This window comes from Eucalyptus grandis, chromosome 3 (genome assembly GCF_016545825.1).
Source record: "Eucalyptus grandis isolate ANBG69807.140 chromosome 3, ASM1654582v1, whole genome shotgun sequence".
Classification (NCBI taxonomy): Eukaryota; Viridiplantae; Streptophyta; class Magnoliopsida; order Myrtales; family Myrtaceae; genus Eucalyptus; species Eucalyptus grandis.
Window position 1 is genome coordinate 25,158,655 of NC_052614.1, and position 18,889 is coordinate 25,177,543.

The 18,889-nt window shown below is 38.9% G+C and overlaps 1 protein-coding gene and 1 pseudogene across 1 annotated transcript; both read left to right on the top strand.

Annotated features, from left to right (window-relative positions):
- Positions 1-2,182: 2,182 nt before the first annotated feature.
- On the top strand, positions 2,183-4,058 carry LOC120292277 (golgin subfamily A member 6-like protein 22). The gene is made up of 3 exons (XM_039310560.1): positions 2,183-2,711; positions 3,076-3,315; positions 3,413-4,058. Exons 1-3 carry the CDS (start codon positions 2,502-2,504, stop codon positions 3,764-3,766), a joined length of 804 nt encoding a protein of 267 aa, XP_039166494.1. The 5' UTR covers positions 2,183-2,501; the 3' UTR covers positions 3,767-4,058.
- A 2,951-nt stretch (positions 4,059-7,009) lies between these two features.
- Positions 7,010-11,906, top strand: LOC120292276 (annotated as a pseudogene).
- The last annotated feature ends 6,983 nt before the right edge of the window (positions 11,907-18,889 follow it).

Below are 18,889 nucleotides of genomic sequence, written 5' to 3' on the forward strand. Positions count from 1 at the left end.
CCTTAGTGAGTTCTAGTCAAAATTGGTCCACATGACTAAATTGATAAATCGTCTAAATGTTTATCACTAAATTGGCACAATTGAACGACTTAAAATTAAATTAACTGCCAAATAAAGCTTTATGACTTTTCAAACAATTAATTCATAGTTCATTCTTGTTGGAGCAAATGAATTGCTTTTACAATAGAGCTAAGATATGGTATGCTAATTACCCTCCATTTGATTTAACTTTCTCAAGAGACTTTGAGGAGAAAATTACATCGTGTTGCTCATAATCTATGAAATTAAATCGAATCATTCGTTCTCTCTGAAATGACACATCATGTGACAATTGTAGCCTGATCTCATGCGTCTTTCATCGAGTCTAAGTACTTGGAAAGATCCTGATCTCTCTCATCCATTGAACTGCAAAGTTTTCCTTCGGACATGTTGGACTTTGACCTTATCAAGCTCGTGAAAAGACTTTACTCTTACGATTTCTTCTAGTTGCCATTTTCAACATTGAAGATAATTTCGGCCGCTCTGGTGCTCGGGAGATTGTATTTTGCGGGTTAATGCCGTTTGATTATTATATCACACTTTGACCTTTTTAAATTAGCTTTTTTTTAAAGAATAATTTAAATTAAATTTGTATAAAAATACTTTTAGAAAAAGCCACATCATCACCACGTTGGCATTTATCATTAGTCAAATTGGACGAAATTAACAGAAGAATTCGATTGAACTAATTTGATAAGTTTTAATAGTTAGCTATACTTTTTATAAATTTTAGGACTCAATTGTACCTTTGTGACAAATTTTAGGATTTTTAGTGAACCTATCCCTTAAATTTATTAGGGAAAATGACACAAATGATTCCTAAGTTTTGGACTAAAAATTTTTAATTCGTTCAATATGATCCATCAACAATTGACAAATAATTAATATAGCCCATAAATTATATAAAATTTTTAAATATTGTTATTTCCGTTAATTCAAGTTAATAAAATATTTTGATATGGCTATTAATCCGTTAATTTTGAATGGTGGATTAAAAAAAAAAAACTACACCTAAACTACCCACGTAAAATATTTACCTGAAATTAAGATATAATAATTTACATCACCAAATAAAGATGAGTATATCAACGCTATAATTTTATTTCTCTTTTTTAAAGTAGATGGATACAAGGATAGACATATTAACCCATCTTCATAATAATCCATTCCACCCAGTGAAGTCTGGTTTGTCATTTGAGTAATATGAAGGAAAACATCAAACATTTATGAATAGTTCATAAACAACATTGAACAAATTAAGCATTTAAGAACAGTATTGCACATTAAATTAATGTTCAAAATGTTTTATCCCAATTCATTAATACCTCTATTTGAAATATTTGCGTTGGGATATGCCGTAAGGAAGTTACGTTCAGCATGACCAGTTTCTTGAAATTCCTAATCCCGTGTCTAATCGGCATGATCCGACGTTGCAATCAAAGGTTAGATTCAATGAATGTGGCCGAAGGCATATGAAATCAGGATTTGTCCATTTCAAAAAAATCTGGCAAGAGGAATGGATGTGGTTGAAGGTCCAATTACATTCTAGCACTGGCATGCAACACGAACATACGACGCGGATACACGATAGACACGACACGTTGACACATCATTTTGTAAAAATAGAAAATTCTAACACATTAAGATCGTTGTATACTTAAATGAATATTCTTATTTTTAATTAATTTTATTTAAATTCACAAAAAAATAAATAATAAAAAGAATCTACAATGAATTTATAATCTATTTAATGAAAAGTCAAAAGATATATTCATAATTAATACATATCTATGTTTGAAGACATGTTTTTAACTTTAACAAAAATTATTGATGAAAGTAATGACTAATAAAAATTAGAATAAACTTATTTAAATAAATCTATAATTTTATACCATGCTCATTATTCAACATTCAATACTTTTATTTTTTTGAAATCACTTTTAACCTCATTTATTTATTTTTTTGATTAAAAAAAAAAAGTCCTCTCGAGTCCGCCTCCAAACCCCCCAACCATGGAATTTATTTCATTTTCTTTTCCTCGCTTCTTTCCTTCACCTCTCACTTCTCCTCTCCCTCGCCCTCGCCTCCTCTCTCCATCGTCTTCTGGACACGCGTGTCCCAAGTGTGTCCGAACACGTGTCCGAGTGTGAAGAGAGGACCCACATGTCCGACGCAACACGGAATCTGAGGCGGTGGACAACACTTCGGCACTAAGTTTTGTGCAACGGACGAAGAAATCACACGCTTGCGCGAAGAGAGGAAGCTGAGATCTCCAGTAGGGTTAGAGAAAAAGCTGCGGTAGTCACAGAAACTGAGTGAGAATCTGAGGCGACGAACAACCCCGTCTTAAGGTATAACTATTTTGCTTTACTTCTTGACCAAGGTACGCGATTGCTTTAACGTGGTGTGTCGATTCTATATTGGCAAGTTTTTGTTTGACAATCTGTAATTGGCGGTCTGAGATGGAGGCCGAGATGGATCGTTTTCCAGAAGAAAGGAAAGAATTATCTGAACAAGTCCGGGACTTAGAGAACCAGCTTGAGGGGCTTCGCTCTGAGAGAGTGGAGGAAATTGCAGAGTTCGCTCCTGAGAAGAAGGCCCTTCAAGATCGTCTTTGTGATGCAGAGAGTCAGATTTTGCAGCTGAAGACTCGTCAACGTGAAGAATTGGAGGTTATCTGTCGCTGCTTCTGTTGCTTTATTTATCCTTAATCAAGTTCTTTTTGCTTTCTTTTCATGTGAACATGTGCATTTCTAAACGTTGCATTTCCCATGTGAGGGAGTGAGGATTTGGCTTAGTGATGGCTTCTCTTACTGAGTCTCAATAGGTCTTGGTTTTGGTTTATTTGTGTTGCCTACATCTCTTCAAGAGGGGGAAAAGATTATCTATTGGCAAGTGTTTTTCCAGAAGATTGCATAGGAATTTGCTTTGGATGACCAGGGTGGAGTTGGATGAATTGGGTTTATCCCCTTTTTTTCCTGCCTTAGGAATTATGCTAATTGATGTCTTTTCAACCAAAATATGTGAATGGAACAGAAAGTGGTAAAGGAAAAGGACGACCTTGCCGAAAGGCTGAAGAGTGCGGACGAAAAGCTGAAGCAGTATGCGACAGAAAACGTGACCAGAGAAGAGATTCGGCAGTCCCTTGAGGACGAGATCAGAAGATTGAGACAAACAGTGGGACAAAATGAAAAAGAAAAGCAGAAAAAGGAGGAGCGGATTGCTGAATATGAAGAACGTATTCATGGTATGCAAGCACGATTGGAGGCCTACCAGGTTTGTGCCAACTACTCTCATTCAAGCATATGCTTTAGTATTAATTTGGGTTGTCCTGCTTTCTCTTTGTTGCTTAGATTTCACCTCCTCTTTGCAGGAATATATCCAATCACTCGATACTCAACTCCGGGAAGAAATGTCTAGGCATGCTCCTCTGTACGGTGCTGGTCTGGATGCACTTTCAATGACAGAGTTGGAGACGATCTCGCGCATTCATGAAGAAGGGCTTAGGCAGATCCACGCCATTCAGCAACAACGTAACGGCAGCCCTCTTAGCAGTCCTATCATGAGTCCCCACACGCTACCGCCGCACAATCACGGGTTGTATCCGACCACGCCCCCTCAAGTGGCAGTGGGGCTTCCCCCTTCCATCATGCCCAATGGCGAAGGGATGCACCACAGCAACAGGCACGTCAACGGTGCGATGGGTCCCTGGTTCAATCACAAGTAGAGAGCCCTGGAGTCATTGGGGGATGCCCTACCCTATCCACCTGGGATCTGTTTCGCATTGAAAGTGGAGGGATGATGATTTTCTGAGAGTGGAATTTATTTGGCATTTTGACTGGGGGGACTGTTGGGATGAGTTGCTGGTGAAAGGGCTGTTGTAATTGATAGATAGCTGGACGGAGGGGGGGATTAGATTGGTGTCTAGTCCAATGGGAGTAACAGTTAAACTGCCATGCCTGCTTTTTTTTAATAGTTCTTCATATGATCAATTATAGGTTCCAACAAATTTTGCAAAAGTCTCTCACATTTACTCTCTCTCTCTCTCTCTCTCTCTGTGAAGAAGTGATTTGTGGAGCAGATACCCAGTTTAGACTGTCAGCTGTTACCTTGATAAGAGTCTGAACTTTTCTTTCTTGTAAATACTAATGCTTTCGAGGCGCTTAGCACAGGCGACACCACACGACTCGAACATCACTTGAAACTCTCGAACGCGCCGTGGCTTATTAGAAACTAACGCCGGCTTATTGAGACAACATGGAAATATCAGAAATTGATAAGAACCATGGTAACGAGAATTGCTGGTCTTCTTCCAGAAACGATGGGCAAAGGAAAGAGATTCAAGAGAGGTGCCCCGGTTGAGTTGAGGCTGCAACTGCTGGGCCTTGAATAAAACACGGGCCTTTTAACGAATCTACGGTAGAATTCCCAAAATGTCAAATCAGATTAGAAAAAACGTGTGGATCATGCTGGAATCTGAGGAATACAACTGCTTAAGGTTTAGGCCTCAGAATCCAGATTAGGTATTGATGATTGCAAAAAGTCCACCGTGGAAGAACGAGTCAGCTGAGCTGGACAATGACGTGCCACGTCACGGTTCTTGCCTCATCCATTATCATCCTGCTAGATTGTGTAGAAGGCAAGAAACTTGGTCACACGCTTTTTCCAATTGGATAATACCCGCCTATGTGTGGTAACTAAGCAATTGAAAACTTCATACCCACCTGATCTATCCATAAGCATCATCATCATCATCTTCAAATCTTCAAATCTTTAAATTCATACAACACGGAAGACAGGGGACAACCCACATGGTTGACTAGCAACTTCACATGGAGCTCCCATTCACATGATTTGCCCCCAAAGTATTTGGGCGTTGACAAGGCCAACTCTTGAGATGCACAATTGTCGTTGATCGGAAAATTGTCAAAAAAAAATTCATAAATCTATTATATAACAACCAATTAAATCTTAAATCTTTTAATTATATCAATTTAATCCTAGATATTTTCATGATTTGTCAATATAGCCCCCTAGCCAATATTGGCTTAAAATTGTTGATATGTGGAGATTTACCATTTTTTTGATTTTTTTTTTTTTGTAATTTTCCTTTTCTTTAATGGTGAGAAAAAATTAAAAAAAATATTCATATCAATACTAATGCTACATAGAACGACCTTAGTGATTTTTAGTCAAAATTGATCGGAATGACTAAAGTAACAAATCACCAAGATGTTCGGGACTAGATTGACACAATTGAATGATTTAAGATTAAATTTATTTTCGAACAATAGCTTAACAATTAACCTGCAGTTCCTTCTTGTTGGAGCAATGTGAATTGCGTTTGCGATAGAGCTAAGACATCACCTGCAAGCTGGTAATTATATCTCGTTTAGTTCACTTTTCTCAAGAGACTTTAGGTGAAAAGTTATATTGCGATATTCACAAGCTATGAAGTTAAATCAAATCATTCATATTGTCCAAAATGACATCATCTGACAATTGTAGCCTGATCTCATGCGTCTTTCATCGAGTCAAGTACTCAGAAAGATCTTGATCTCTCTCGTCCATTGAACTGCAGAGAGTTGTCTTTCGAACATGTTGGACTTGGACCTTATCAATCTCGTGAAAAGACTTTACTCTTAGGACATCATCGTTCGATTTCTCCTAGTTGCCCCTTCCAACATTCGAGATAATTTCGGCTGTTCTGGTGCTCGGGAGATTGTTTTCGCCGGTTAATGCCATTTGATTATTATATCCAAACTCTGACTTTTTAAAATTAGCCTAATTTTTATAAAAATTAATTTAAATTGAATTTGAATAAAACTACTTTTAGAAAAAGCCACGTCGACATTTTCTGCAGATTGGATGGAATTACTGGAATAACTCAATTGAATCAATTTGATAAGTTTTAGTACTCAATTATACTTTTTGCAAATTTTAATATTCAATCACACTTTCATGATAAATTTTAGAACTTTTAATGAACACATCCCTTAAATTTATTAGAGAAAAATGACACATAATTCTTTAAGTTTTACCATCACCGCGGTGGCTCTCCACCTGGATAAGGCTCTCTTATCCTCAACGAAGATGTGAAGGGTTCAATCTCAGGGAAGCGCTAGGTGTATTAAGTGTGACTTAGGGTGGTGGGTCATCCTATCCTAAGTGTCTTACGACGCGATTCTGCAAGGCCAGTTCCTTCTAAACAAAATAATAATAATAATAATAATAATTCTTAAGTTTTTATACTAAGAATTTTTAATTCGTTTAATATAATCCCTGAACAATTAGCATATAATTAATATAGCCCCTAAATTATATAAAATTGTTAAATATTGTTATTTCCTTTAATTCAAGTTAATAAAATCATTTGATATGGTTATTAATCGATTTATTATGAATGGTGGATTAAAAAAAAAAAAAACTGCTCCGTGTAAAATATTTACCTAAAATCAATATATAATAATTCACGTCATCAAATAAAAATAACTATGTTGACGTTATAATTTTATTTCTCTTTTTTTAAAGTAGATGGATAAAAGAATGGACATATTAACTCATCTTTATAATAATCTATTTCATCTAGTAAAGTCTGGCTTGTCGTTTGAGTCACCTAGACTCGCCGCAGGATCACCGCCGTGACGGCGGCGTGCTTGGCGTCCGGTGCACTCGTCCTGCTGCGGTCGTTCGGTTTCGGCGGGCTCGCAAGCGTCGCTCCGGATGCTTCGGAGCTGAAGAAGTCTAGCTCGCCGACGGTTCATCAGCTGGCGGCGCGGAAGGAGGCGGAGCTGGTTCGAGCCGCGAGCTTCGCGTCGGCCACTGAGGTCCGGCCGAGTCCACGCAGAAACGCGACGGCGATCGTGAGTTCCAGTAGCTGAGTTTTGCAATGCACATGATCTCTGGTTTTTCTCTTCTTCTTTTTTGTGCAGAATTCTGTCGTGAGCTTGCTAGTTCTCTCTTTCTCGATCCTTCAATATACGCTTCTCGGTTCGTCAATCCTAGCGATCATCTCCGTATTTCCTTTCTGTCGTTCGATTGCTCGTCGCGCTCCTTTGTCGGATGTTTCTCTGTTCCGTCCTGTTCAATCGCCGAACCAAAATCTCCGTACGACTACGTTCATTTTCGCACTTTCATGTTCAGTTTGATAGATGCTGTATATCCAGATTTAATTCAAGCGCTTCTCAATTTTTAACGGCTATCCTTCCATCCGATCCTTAGAGAAAGACCGAGATAGCGAGGGAAGCGCGAAAACTGGAGCTGGGATTGGCGCAAGCGCGTGCGGCGATCCGGAAAGCCGCGAAGCTCGGCGCTCGTCCTTCCAACTGCAGCGGCCATGGCGCCTCCACGGCCGTGTACCGCAATCGCCGTGCCTTTCTCTAGTAAGTTCCACGAAATTCATGTTGATCTCTCTCTCTCTCTCTCTCTGAATTGCTTTAAGCATCGCCGACTTCAACTTTGATTCTGCAATTAACTTGTTGATTCCACGTACACTTGCACCTTATTCTTGCACTGCGGCACGCATTTTTACGGTACATGCATTAGATCATCACCTCGATTGTTGATAAACATCTGGTCACTGGTTTTCGTTCTACTAGCGATGCTGTATTCATCATAGAATGATGAAGGATAGCTTAGTCTAGGGTATAACACGACATGTCAATTCATTACTCCCGCTTATGGAAACACACCTTTTATAGCACTCAAAAATACTTTTACAATGGCTAATGCCGGAACCTTAGAGATAGTAAACTGAGTTTATAGAACCGGTTTACCGGTTTACACACGCACTTTAGTCTGCCCGATAACTAGAAATCTACGGTTCCGTTACGTCCTTCCAGTAGATTACTTGTAAATCCATTCTTGTATCAGTACATCTTAACCAAGCTTGGAACTATTACTTCAAGTGAAAACGACCCCCCTCTGCTTCGCCTATCATGTCCCTGGTCATTTAAGAAAAGAAACTTTTGTTGGATGCTGGTGCAAAAGCGGGTTTTCTGACTGGACTTCGCGTCTACCTAGATGACCCAGCTAAAGTAAAGCGCTTGCTTCTTCTAGCTAAGTTTTCGGGTTGCTGTGATGGAAAGAAGATAGGGAAGACAGATGGATCTTCTCCTAGTTTGATGAATTTGTTGATGAGTGTTAAAGTTTTGCAGTAGGCAATTATAGATTTGTTATTAGATATCATGGTAGAATGCTGCCAGCCCTCTGAGGGAAGTTGTGAGGGTGAGTCGTCTGATTTTAGCCTGAAGATCTCTCCAGATGGCAGTGGGGCTGCCAGCCCACTGGAATCAGACAGAGAAAACGGTGCAGCGGAGTGCACGCAGTTTCAGTTGGATGAGAGACTAGACTCTGGTTTAGATGAAAGTAGTAATTCTTCTGCTGTACGAAGCTCAGATATCAACGATTCTAACATCTGTGAAATGCACCTACAGTGAAGCCTATCGATCCACCTGAATCATCTACAAGAGGTCAAGAAAATTTTTGTCTTAGATCCAAGGTACTGTTTTACTCTCTCTGAGACTTTGTCTTTGCAGCATCATTACTTTGCATGTTGACAGCTTGGAAACTTCGAATGCAGTCCAAGTGGCCAGAGCAGTCTGAGGAACTTCTAGGATTGATTGTCAACTCACTCAGAGCTTTAGATGGAGCAGTTCCACAAGGCTGTCCTGAGCCGAGGCGGCGGCCTCAATCAGCAGAAAGGATTGCCCTTGTATTGGATAAAGCTCCCCAGCATCTTCAGCATGACCTAGTAGCGTTGGTACCCAAATTGGTGGAGCATTTGGAGCATCCAATTGCCACTCAGTTTCTTCTTGGAAGGCTTCAGAAACTAGATGATGAGGAGCCTGCTGAAAGAGTTCCTGTAAGATGTTTCGTGATATTCCCTGCTGTCTTTCCATTCTCCCTTCAAAGTGTTGGCTTGAATAGAAATTCTTTTGATGGTGATAGAAGTACTCTGGATGGTTATGTGTCAACCGAATTTTTAAGTTTTGCAGATTTTAACATGCCTTTTCATTTTTATCCTGACCTTGTGCATTTCTCTCAGCTTTTTGGCGCTCTAGGCCAGCTGGAGTGTGGCATTGGAGTTTGGGAACATCTTCTGGGTCAGACTTTGGAGTTTCTACAAGATTCAAATGACGAGCCTCTCGCAGCTAACATAGATTTCGTCTTCAAAGCTGCATCCGAATGTCAACAACTCCCTCAAGCAGTAAGCACAAAGCAATTATCAATCTTAAACTGCATACCTTTCTTGTGAAACATATAACCCCAATTTGTTCTTTCCTGAACAATTAATATCCTTCCCTTTCTCATTACAGGTAAGGTCTGTTCGTGATAGGTTGAAATGTCTGGGAGCAGAGGTGTCCCCTTGTGTCCTAGACTTATTGAGTAAAACCATAAAAAGTCAAAGAGATCTAGCTGCAGCAATGCTTAGAGACATTGATTGTGATAAAGATTTTGGTGAAATTGACGCAACGATGCCTTATCGTCTCCTCGTATGTAGCGATAATGGACAGGACAGTCAAAGGTTGCATGCAGTGGATGAGCAAGCCCTTTTCAGCGCCCGGCATTTTTCAGATATATATGTCCTGATCGAAATGCTATCGATTCCCCGCCTTGCCGCTGAAGCTTCCCAAACATTTGAGAGGGCTGTGGCTAAAGGAGCCTTTGTGGCTCAAACAGTAGCAATCGTCCTGGACAGTAGAGTGGCTTGTAGATTGAATCTAAGCAGATTTACTGGTGAAAATATGCAGATTACAGATGGCGAAGGAGAGGCTAATGACCGGTTGAGAAATCAACAAGATGACTTCACTTCAGTTTTTGGACTTGCTGAGACATTGACCCTGTCTAGAGACCCTTGCGTCAAGGATTTTGTGAAGGTTCTGTATGCTATACTTTTCAAGGGTATCCTGATGAATCTTGCCGACAAAGGATGCTTAAGAGACTGGTTGATTGTGCTATCAGCACTTCGGATAACAGCCGTGATGTGGAATTGGATTTAGACATTTTGGTTTTACTGGTCTCTGAGGAGCAAGAGTTTATAAGACCAGTTTTGAGTATGACGAGGGAGGCCACTGAACTTGCAAATGTGGATCGAGCAGCTCTTTGGCACCAAGTTTGTGGAAGAGAAGAAGAAATCACACGCTTGCGTGAAGAGAGAAAGCTGAGATCTCCAATATGGTTAGAGAAAAGCTGTGGTGTCACAGAAACTGGGTGAATCTGAGGCGATGAACAACCGTCTTAAGGTAGCTATTTTGTTTTAATTCTTGACTTAGGTATGTGACTGCTTTAATGTGGTGTTGATTCTTTGTGGCAAGTTTTTGTTTGACACTTTCTGTAATTGGCAGTCTGAGATGAAGGCTGAGATGGATCGTTTTGCACGAGAAAGGAAAGAATTATCAGAACAAGTCCGGGACATAGAGGACCAGCTTGAGTGGCTTCGCTCTGAGAGAGTGGAGGAAATTGCAAAGCTCTCTTCTGAGAAGAAGGCTCTTCAAGATCGTCTTCATGATGCAGAGTCACAGATTTTGCAGCTGAAGCGCAAACGTGAAAAATTGAAGGTATCCATCACTGCTTCTGTTACTTTATTTATCCTTAATCAATTCCTTTTGCTTTCTTTTCATGTGAACATGTGCATTTCTAAACGTTGCATTTCCCATGTGAGGGAGTAAGGATTTGGCTTAGTGATGGCTTCTCTTACTAAGTCTCAAGAGGTCTTGGTTTTGGTTTATATATGTTGCCTACATCTCTCCAAGAAGGGGAAAAAAATTATCTATTGGCTAGTGTTTTTCCAGAAGATTGCATGGGAAATTGCTTTGGATGAATTGGATTTATCCCCTTCTTTCCTGCCTTGGGGAATATGCTAATTGATGTCTTTTCAACCAAAATATGTGAATGGAACAGAAAGTGGTAAAGGAAAAGAACGCCCTTGCTGAAAGGCTGAAGAGTGCGGAAGCTGGGAGGAAAAGATTTGATGAAGAGCTGAAGCGGTATGCGACGGAAAATGTGACCAGAGAAGAGATTCGGCAGTCCCTTGAGGACGAGATTAGAAGATTGAGACAAACAGTGGGACAAACTGAAGGAGAAAAGCGGAAAAAGGAGGAGCGGATTGCTGAATATGAAGAACGTATTCATGGTATGCAAGCACGATTGGAGGCCTACCAGGTTTGTGCCAACAACTCATTCAAGCATATGCTTTAGTATTAATTTGGGTTGTCCTGCTTTCTCTTTGTTGCGTAGATTTCACCTCCTCTCTGCAGGAATATATCCAATCACTCGATACTCAACTCCGGGAAGAAATGTCTAGGCATGCTCCTCTGTACGGTGCTGGTCTGGATGCACTTTCAATGACAGAGTTGGAGACGATCTCGCGCATTCATGAAAAAGGGCTTAGGCAGATCCACGCCATTCAGCAACTACGTAAGGGCAGCCATCTTAGCTGTCCTATTGTGAGTCCCCACATGCTACCGCCGCACAATCAGGGGTTGTATCGGACCGCGCCCCCTCAAGTGGCGGCGGGGCTTCCCCCTTCCGTCATGCCCAATGGCGTAGGGATGCACCACAGCAACAGGCACGTCAACGGTGCGATGGGTCCCTGGTTCAATCACAAGTAGAGAGCCCTGGAGTCATTGCGGGATGCCCTACCCTATCCACCTGGGATCTGTTTTGCATTGAAAGTGGAGGGATGATGATTTTCTGAGAGTGGAATTTATTTTGCATTTTGACTGGCGGGACTGTTCGGATGAGTTGCTGGTGAAAGGGCTGTTGTGACTGATAGATAGCTGGACGGAGAAGGGGGGGGGGATTAGATTTGGTATCTAGTCCTGTGGGACTGACAGTTAAAATGCCATGCCTGCTTTTTTTAAATATTTCTTCGTATGATCAATTATAGTTCCGACAAATTTTGCAAAAGTGTCTCATATTCTCTCTCTCTCTCTCTCTCTCTCTCTCTCTCTCTCTCTCTGAAGAAGAAGAAGAAGAAGAAGAAGTGATTTGTGGAGCAGATACTCGGGCGCGCATGACAAAATTTACGTTTACCGATTCTCTGTTTCTCTGTTAGGAATAGGTTTTGAAATCCGTTTGATACCGTAATTTGATTTCTTTATTTAAAACAGTTTATTCTAGAAATAGAAATTGAAGAAATCGAAGACCCCAGAAATTTTAAACACCGGTTTAAAATAGAAATCGAAACGAAATCAAACCATATAAAAGAAACTTTGTGCTTTCTTTAACTTAATTCACTCGTAACCACAACTTCACAAATTATCAAGCTAATTTTCTTTTTCTTATTTTGCTCGTGTTTATTTATTTTTATTTTTTTTTGCATTTTATTTTTTTTTGCATTTTTTATAACTTCCTCTTTAGGACGAAATGCAATCGAATGGGTACCCAATTTTAAAAAACGACGAAAGTTCTTAAATGCTTATTTAAAAACAATGGGGTTCTTTCCTCCTAGAAAAGGCACGCACATGGCCAATTGAAAAAAAAGTGCTTACGTAATAGATGAATAAAAACGTGCTAGAAATTTAACCTTATTTTTTATGGATTCAAATTTTTGCAAAATCAAAATAATTAGATTGTTACACAATCTTGAATTTTAATTCAAATGCAAGAGATTCAAGAGAATCTCTCTTTGCTATGCAAAGGCCATTAAAGGTTCATTGAGCAACAATAAAGAAATTATGGATGAGCAAGTGAAGCCCGATTCAATTTCGAATCAAAATAAATCAACCTTCCCTCGATTGGTTCTTAACCATAAACGTTACTTTAAGGTAGAATTCTCATATATTCCTTTACACAATTAATTTTATTTTGTTGATAATCTTATATAATACTAGTTTTTGATAAAATGACAATGATGTATATGCGCCATATATTCATGCTTCATGATCTTGTCGACCCTACACAAGATGAGCTTGCAAACGATACATTGACCGAGGAGGAAACCAAATAAATACGCTTAGGAAAACAATTGCTAATAAAATGGCAAGGGATAATAATATACCGGAAATTCCATGAAATTGTATTTTAACTTTTGTAATGTATTAGTATTATTTCGACTATTATTTTATATTTGAAGATTTCCTATATTGTTTTAGTATTATTTCGACTATTATTTTATATTTGAGGATTTCCTATGTTGTTATCTAATCGATTTCTAGGAAATTTTGTTCTGCTATCAAACGGATTTTTGTTTGAGAAATATAAATTTTGAGTCGTTATCGAAAGGTTTCTTTGTTCAGAAACTTGTCCAAGGAATAGAAATTAAGAAATTGATTTCCAGCCGAAATCAATTTGTTTCAGAAATTTTGTCATGCGTAGCCTCAATTTCTCAAAACCGTCATTTGTTAACCTTGATAAGAGTCTAAACTTTTCTTTCTTATAAATACTAATGCTTTCAAGATGTTTAGCACAGGTGACACCACACGACTCCAGTATCGCTCAAAACTCTCGAACGCGCCGTGGCTTATTAGAAGCTAACGCCGGCTTATTGAGACACCATGGAGATATCAGAAATTGATATGAACCATGGTAACAAGTAGGGGTGAGCATGGTCCGGGTTGGTCCGGGCCACCCCCAACCCTGGACCAACCCCGTGCAGTGTCGGTCCTCATTTTAGGACCGAGGACCGACCCTATTGAGCACAGGACCAAGGACCGGACCGACCCAATGGGTTCGGTCGGTTCGAAAGGTCAACCCGAGCCGATCGATAATTTTTTTCGTCTTATTTTTATACTTCCTAAAAAAGCAAACCTACAAATTCAAATTATACATCCATCAACAATACGGTATTGTGCAACTAAACTATAAAATACTAATACATATTTAGCAAATTTAAGATGACACAATAATAGAAATTTCGTATCCGCTAACCGCTCATCGAGATATGGGACACGATGGAAAGTTCTTGTAATCATCTATCTTTAATATTTATAACACCATATGCAAAAGTGTTTTCCTGATCATGTAGAGTCCACTCAACCAAAAAATGAGCTTCGCACCACTTGACTAGCATTTGATCATATAGAGTCTACTCAACCAAAAAATGAGCTTCACACCACTTGACTAGCAAATCAACGTAGTAACTGCAATACTATTCTACTCTTCAAAAACTTCTACCATTTGACACAAATTGAAAAGCAAAGTGCAGCTGAAATTCATTAGTAAAATACAATTAAATCATAAAAGTTCAAAATACTTAATATAAACCATGAATATATAACTTCACATCTTGTTAATTCACTTGAACTTCTAAACACTTGAAAACAAAACAAACGACACATAATTAATACTTAACAAAAGTTTTAAATTGAAATTACTATTAGTACTATTGATAGAACATCTAAATATAATATAATATAATAGACATTTTACTTAGGTTTGAATATATAAAAGAATTATAAATAATATAATATAATATACGGGGTTGGTCCGGGTTGGACCACCCAAAACTTCTAGGGCCAGAGGGACCAAGCCGTGCAACTGATGTTGGTCCAATTTTAGGGCCAGGGCCGGCCGTCAGGGAACCGGACCCCGGGCCGGCGGGGTTGGGCCGGTCCCGGGGGTCGGTCCAGTGGTCGACCCTAAACCGCTGCTCACCCCTAGTAACAAGAATTGCTGGTCTGCTTCTAGAAACGATGGGCCAAAAAAAGAGATCCACGAGAGGTGCCCCTGGTTGAGTCGAGGCCGCAACTGCTGGGCCTTGAATAAAACACGGGCCTTTTAACGAATCTACGATAGAAATCCCAAAATGTCAAATCAGATTAGAAACAACATGTGGATCATGCTGAAATCTGAGGAAAATAGCTGCTTATGGTTTAGGCCTCAGGATCCAGATTAGGTATTGATGATTGCAAAAAGTCCACTGTGGAAGAACGAGTCAGCTGAGCTGAACAATGACGTGTCACGTCATGGTTCTTGCCTCATCCATCATTATCACGTCGGGTACAAGGCAAGAAACTTCGTCACATGCTTTTTCTAAGTGGATAATACCCGCATGTGTGTGGTAACTAAGCAATTGAAAATTTCAGACCCCACCGAATCTATCCATAAGCATCATCATCTTCAAATCTTCTCATCTTGAAATTCATACAACACGAAAGACAATAGAGAACTTGACTAGCAACTTTACACAGAGCTCCCATTCACATGATTTGCCCCCCGAAGTATTCGGCCGTTGACAATGCCGACTCTTGAGATGCACAATTGTCGTTGATTAGAAAAATTATCTAAAAAATCATAAATCTATTATATGGCCATTACCATCATTCGATTTTAAGCATTTCAATTATACCAATTTAATCATAAATATTTTCACGAATTGTTAATATAGTCCTCCCGGGCAATATTGGTCGGAAATTGCTATGTAGAAACCAACCATCATACGTGGTAAGTTGACATGAGTAAATTATTTATTTATTTTTTTAAAATTTTCCTCTTCTTGACTGATGAGGAAAAAATGAAAAAAATATTGATATCAGTACTAGCGCCACATAGGACAACCTTAGCGATTTCTAGTTAAAATTGGTCAAAATGACTAAATTCACAAATCATCAAATTGTTTATGACTAAATTGACATAATTAAACGACTTAAGATTGAATTAATTGCCGAATATAGCTTTATGACTTTTCAAACAATTAACCTATAGTTCATTCTCGTCGGAGCAACATGAATCGCTTTTGCGATAGAGCTAAAATATGTTATGCTAATTACCCTCCATTTGATTTAAATTTTTCAAGAGACTTTTGAGGAAAAAATTACATCACGATGCTCACAATCTATGAAATTAAATCGAATCATTGGTTCTCTCCAAAATGACACATCATGTGACAATTGTAGCCTGATCTCATGCATCTTTCATCGAGTCTAAGGGTGCGTTTGGGAAAGCTTTTGGAAAAAGCCTTTGAGAAAATGCAAACGCCTTTGAATTAAAAGGGGTTTTTCAAAATGTAAACAATATTTGATAAATTGTACTTTGATAGTCCATTTTGAAGTAGCTTTGGGAAAAAAGTGTTTGGAAATATTACATTTACAAAGGCCACGAGAGGCAGGCGGCTGCTGGCGAGACCCGAAGACGACCGGCGAGGGTCGCCTAGGGTCAGGTGACCTTCGGCAAGGGTCGCCTAGGGTCGGACGACCCTTGGTGGCCCTTTGACGGAGGTTGCGTGACCTCGCGACGATCGACGCGACGCAAATATGGTCGATGGAGGTCGCGCGACCCCGTGGTGACCAGATCTAGGTTGCGCCGATCGGTCGTGCGACCTCGCTGCGACCAGATTTGGTCGCCGAAGGTCACGCGACCTCCACGACAACTAGATATGGGGTCGTGCCGGTCACCGTGAGATCGCATAACCTCAGGTGACCCGGATCGTGTTGTGCACGAGGTCGCGTGACCTCCGCCATCGCGCCCCGAGGTGGTGTGACCTCGGCAACCCAGATCTAGGTCGCGCACCGAGGTCGTGCGACCTAGAGGCGGGTCGCGGCAATGCGACTCGCGGGCGGTCACTAGGACTCTCGAGCGGTCGCCGTGACCTCGCCGACCTCAGCCGAGTCCACCGTCGGCCTCTCGAGCTTGTCCGCGCCGCTGGAGAAGAAGATGAACAGTACACATGTGAACAGTGATGAGACATTCCATGAATGCTGAAAACCCAAGGCTGCCTAGGACCTGCATTAGGCTTTCAGCCTTGCAAACGCCAGCATCCTCCCAAAGCCCCTTGCAAAGTAGTTCCTAAACACCTCCATTTTGGCTCAAAGGACTTTAGCTCTCTAAAGCCCCTTCCAAAGCAGTTTCCAAACGCACCCTAAAGTACTTGGAAAGATCCTGATCTCTCTCATCCATTGAACTGCAAAGTTTTCCTTCGGACACGTTGGACTTTGACCTTATCAAGCTCGTGAAAAGAATTTACTCTTACGATTTCTTCTAGTTGCCCTTTTCAACATTGAAGATAATTTCGGCCGCTCTGGTGCTCCGGAGATTGTATTTTGCGGGTTAATGCCGTTTGATTATTATATCAGACTTTGACCTTTTTAAATTAGCTTAAAAAATAATTTAAATTAAATTTGTATAAAAATACTTTTAGAAAAGTCACATCATCGCCACGTTGGCATTTTTCATTAGTCGATTGGATGGAATTAATGGAAGAACTCGATTGAACTAATTTGATAAGTTTTAGTACTTGGTTGTATCTTTTATAAATTTTATGACTCAATTGTACCTTTGTGACAAATTTTAGGATTTTTAGTGAACCTAAACCTTAAATTTATTAATGAAAATGACACAAATGATTCTTAAGTTTTGGACTAAAATTTTTAATTCATTCAATATGATCCATCAACAATTGACAAATAATTAATATAGCCCATAAATTATAATATTGTTATTTCCGTTAATTCAAGTTAATAAAATATGTTGATATGGCTATTAATCCGTTAATTCGGAATGGTGGATTAAAAAAAAAAAACACCTAAACTACCCATGTAAAATATTTACCTGAAATCAAGATATGATAATCCAAAATAAAGATGGATATATCAACGCTATAATTTTATTTCTCTTTTTTAAAAGTAGATGGATACAAGGATAGACATATTAACTCATCTTCATAATAATCCATTCCATCCAATGAAGTCCGGTTTGTCATTTGAGTAAGATGAAGGAAAACATCCAACATTTATGAATAGTTCATAAACAACATTGAACAAATTAAACATTTAAGAACAATATTGCATATTAAATTAACGATAAAAAATTATTGTCCCAATTCATTAATACCTCTATTTGAAAGATTTGCATTGGGATATGCCGTAAGGAAGTTACGTTCAGCATGACCAGTTTCTTGAAATTCCTAATCACGCGTCTAGTCGGCATGATCCGACGTTGCAATCAAAGGGTAGGTTCGATGAATGTGGCCGAAGGCATAGGGAATCAGGATTTGTCCATTTCGAAAAAATCTGGCAGGAGGAATGGATGTGGCCGAAGGTTCAATTACATTATAGCATCGACGACACGAACACGCGATGCGGATATACGACACGACACGATACAACACGACACAATACGTCGACAAACCATTTCTCAAAAATAAAGAATCCGACACGTTAAGGCACATTGTATTAAATGAATATTCTTATTTTTAATTAATTGATTCAAATTTACAAAAAAATAAATAATAAAAAGAATCTTCAATGAATTTATAATAATATTATTAATAAATCTATTTATTGAAAATTCGAAAGACATATTCGTAATTAATGCATATCTATGTTTGAAGACATGTTTTTAACTTTAACAAAAGTTATTAATAAAATTAATGACTAATAAAAAATAGAATAAATTTATTCAAATAAGTCATAATGTTATATAATGACCAAAATTGATCATTATTCAATATTCAATACTTTTATTTTACAAAATTATTTTTTTATCTCATTTATTTATTTTTCCAATAAAAAAAAAGTCATCTCAGGATTCACCCCAAACCCCGGTCCCAAATTTATTTCATTTTCTTTTCCGCACTTCTTTCCTCCCACTACCTCACATACCATTAGCATTCTAAGTTCAATAAATATCACAAAAAATCATAAACTAACAAACGAAGGTAAAATCTCAAATTAATAAATTTGTCAATCATCACATTTGACGAAAATTTATGTAAAAGTAAATTTATCATAAATTTATCAATTCATGATTTTTTTTTAATAATAACTCTTTTAAGAAAAAGAAACACTTCTTCATGTTCTCATTTAAAAATTGGACCAACATGCCAAAATCTGTCACTGTCAGCAGAGACGTATCCCGCAGCATCCACCACCGCCTTAGAAAGATCCATTTCTCTCTCTTGTTCCTTTGT

Coding starts and splice junctions, on each gene's coding strand:
- LOC120292277 (XM_039310560.1), top strand. CDS start 2,502: ATGGAGGCCGAGATGGATCGTTTTCCAGAAGAAAGGAAAGAATTATCT. Junction 2,712..3,075: donor GTCAACGTGAAGAATTGGAG/GTTATCTGTCGC, acceptor TGAATGGAACAG/AAAGTGGTAAAGGAAAAGGA. Junction 3,316..3,412: donor CACGATTGGAGGCCTACCAG/GTTTGTGCCAAC, acceptor TCCTCTTTGCAG/GAATATATCCAATCACTCGA.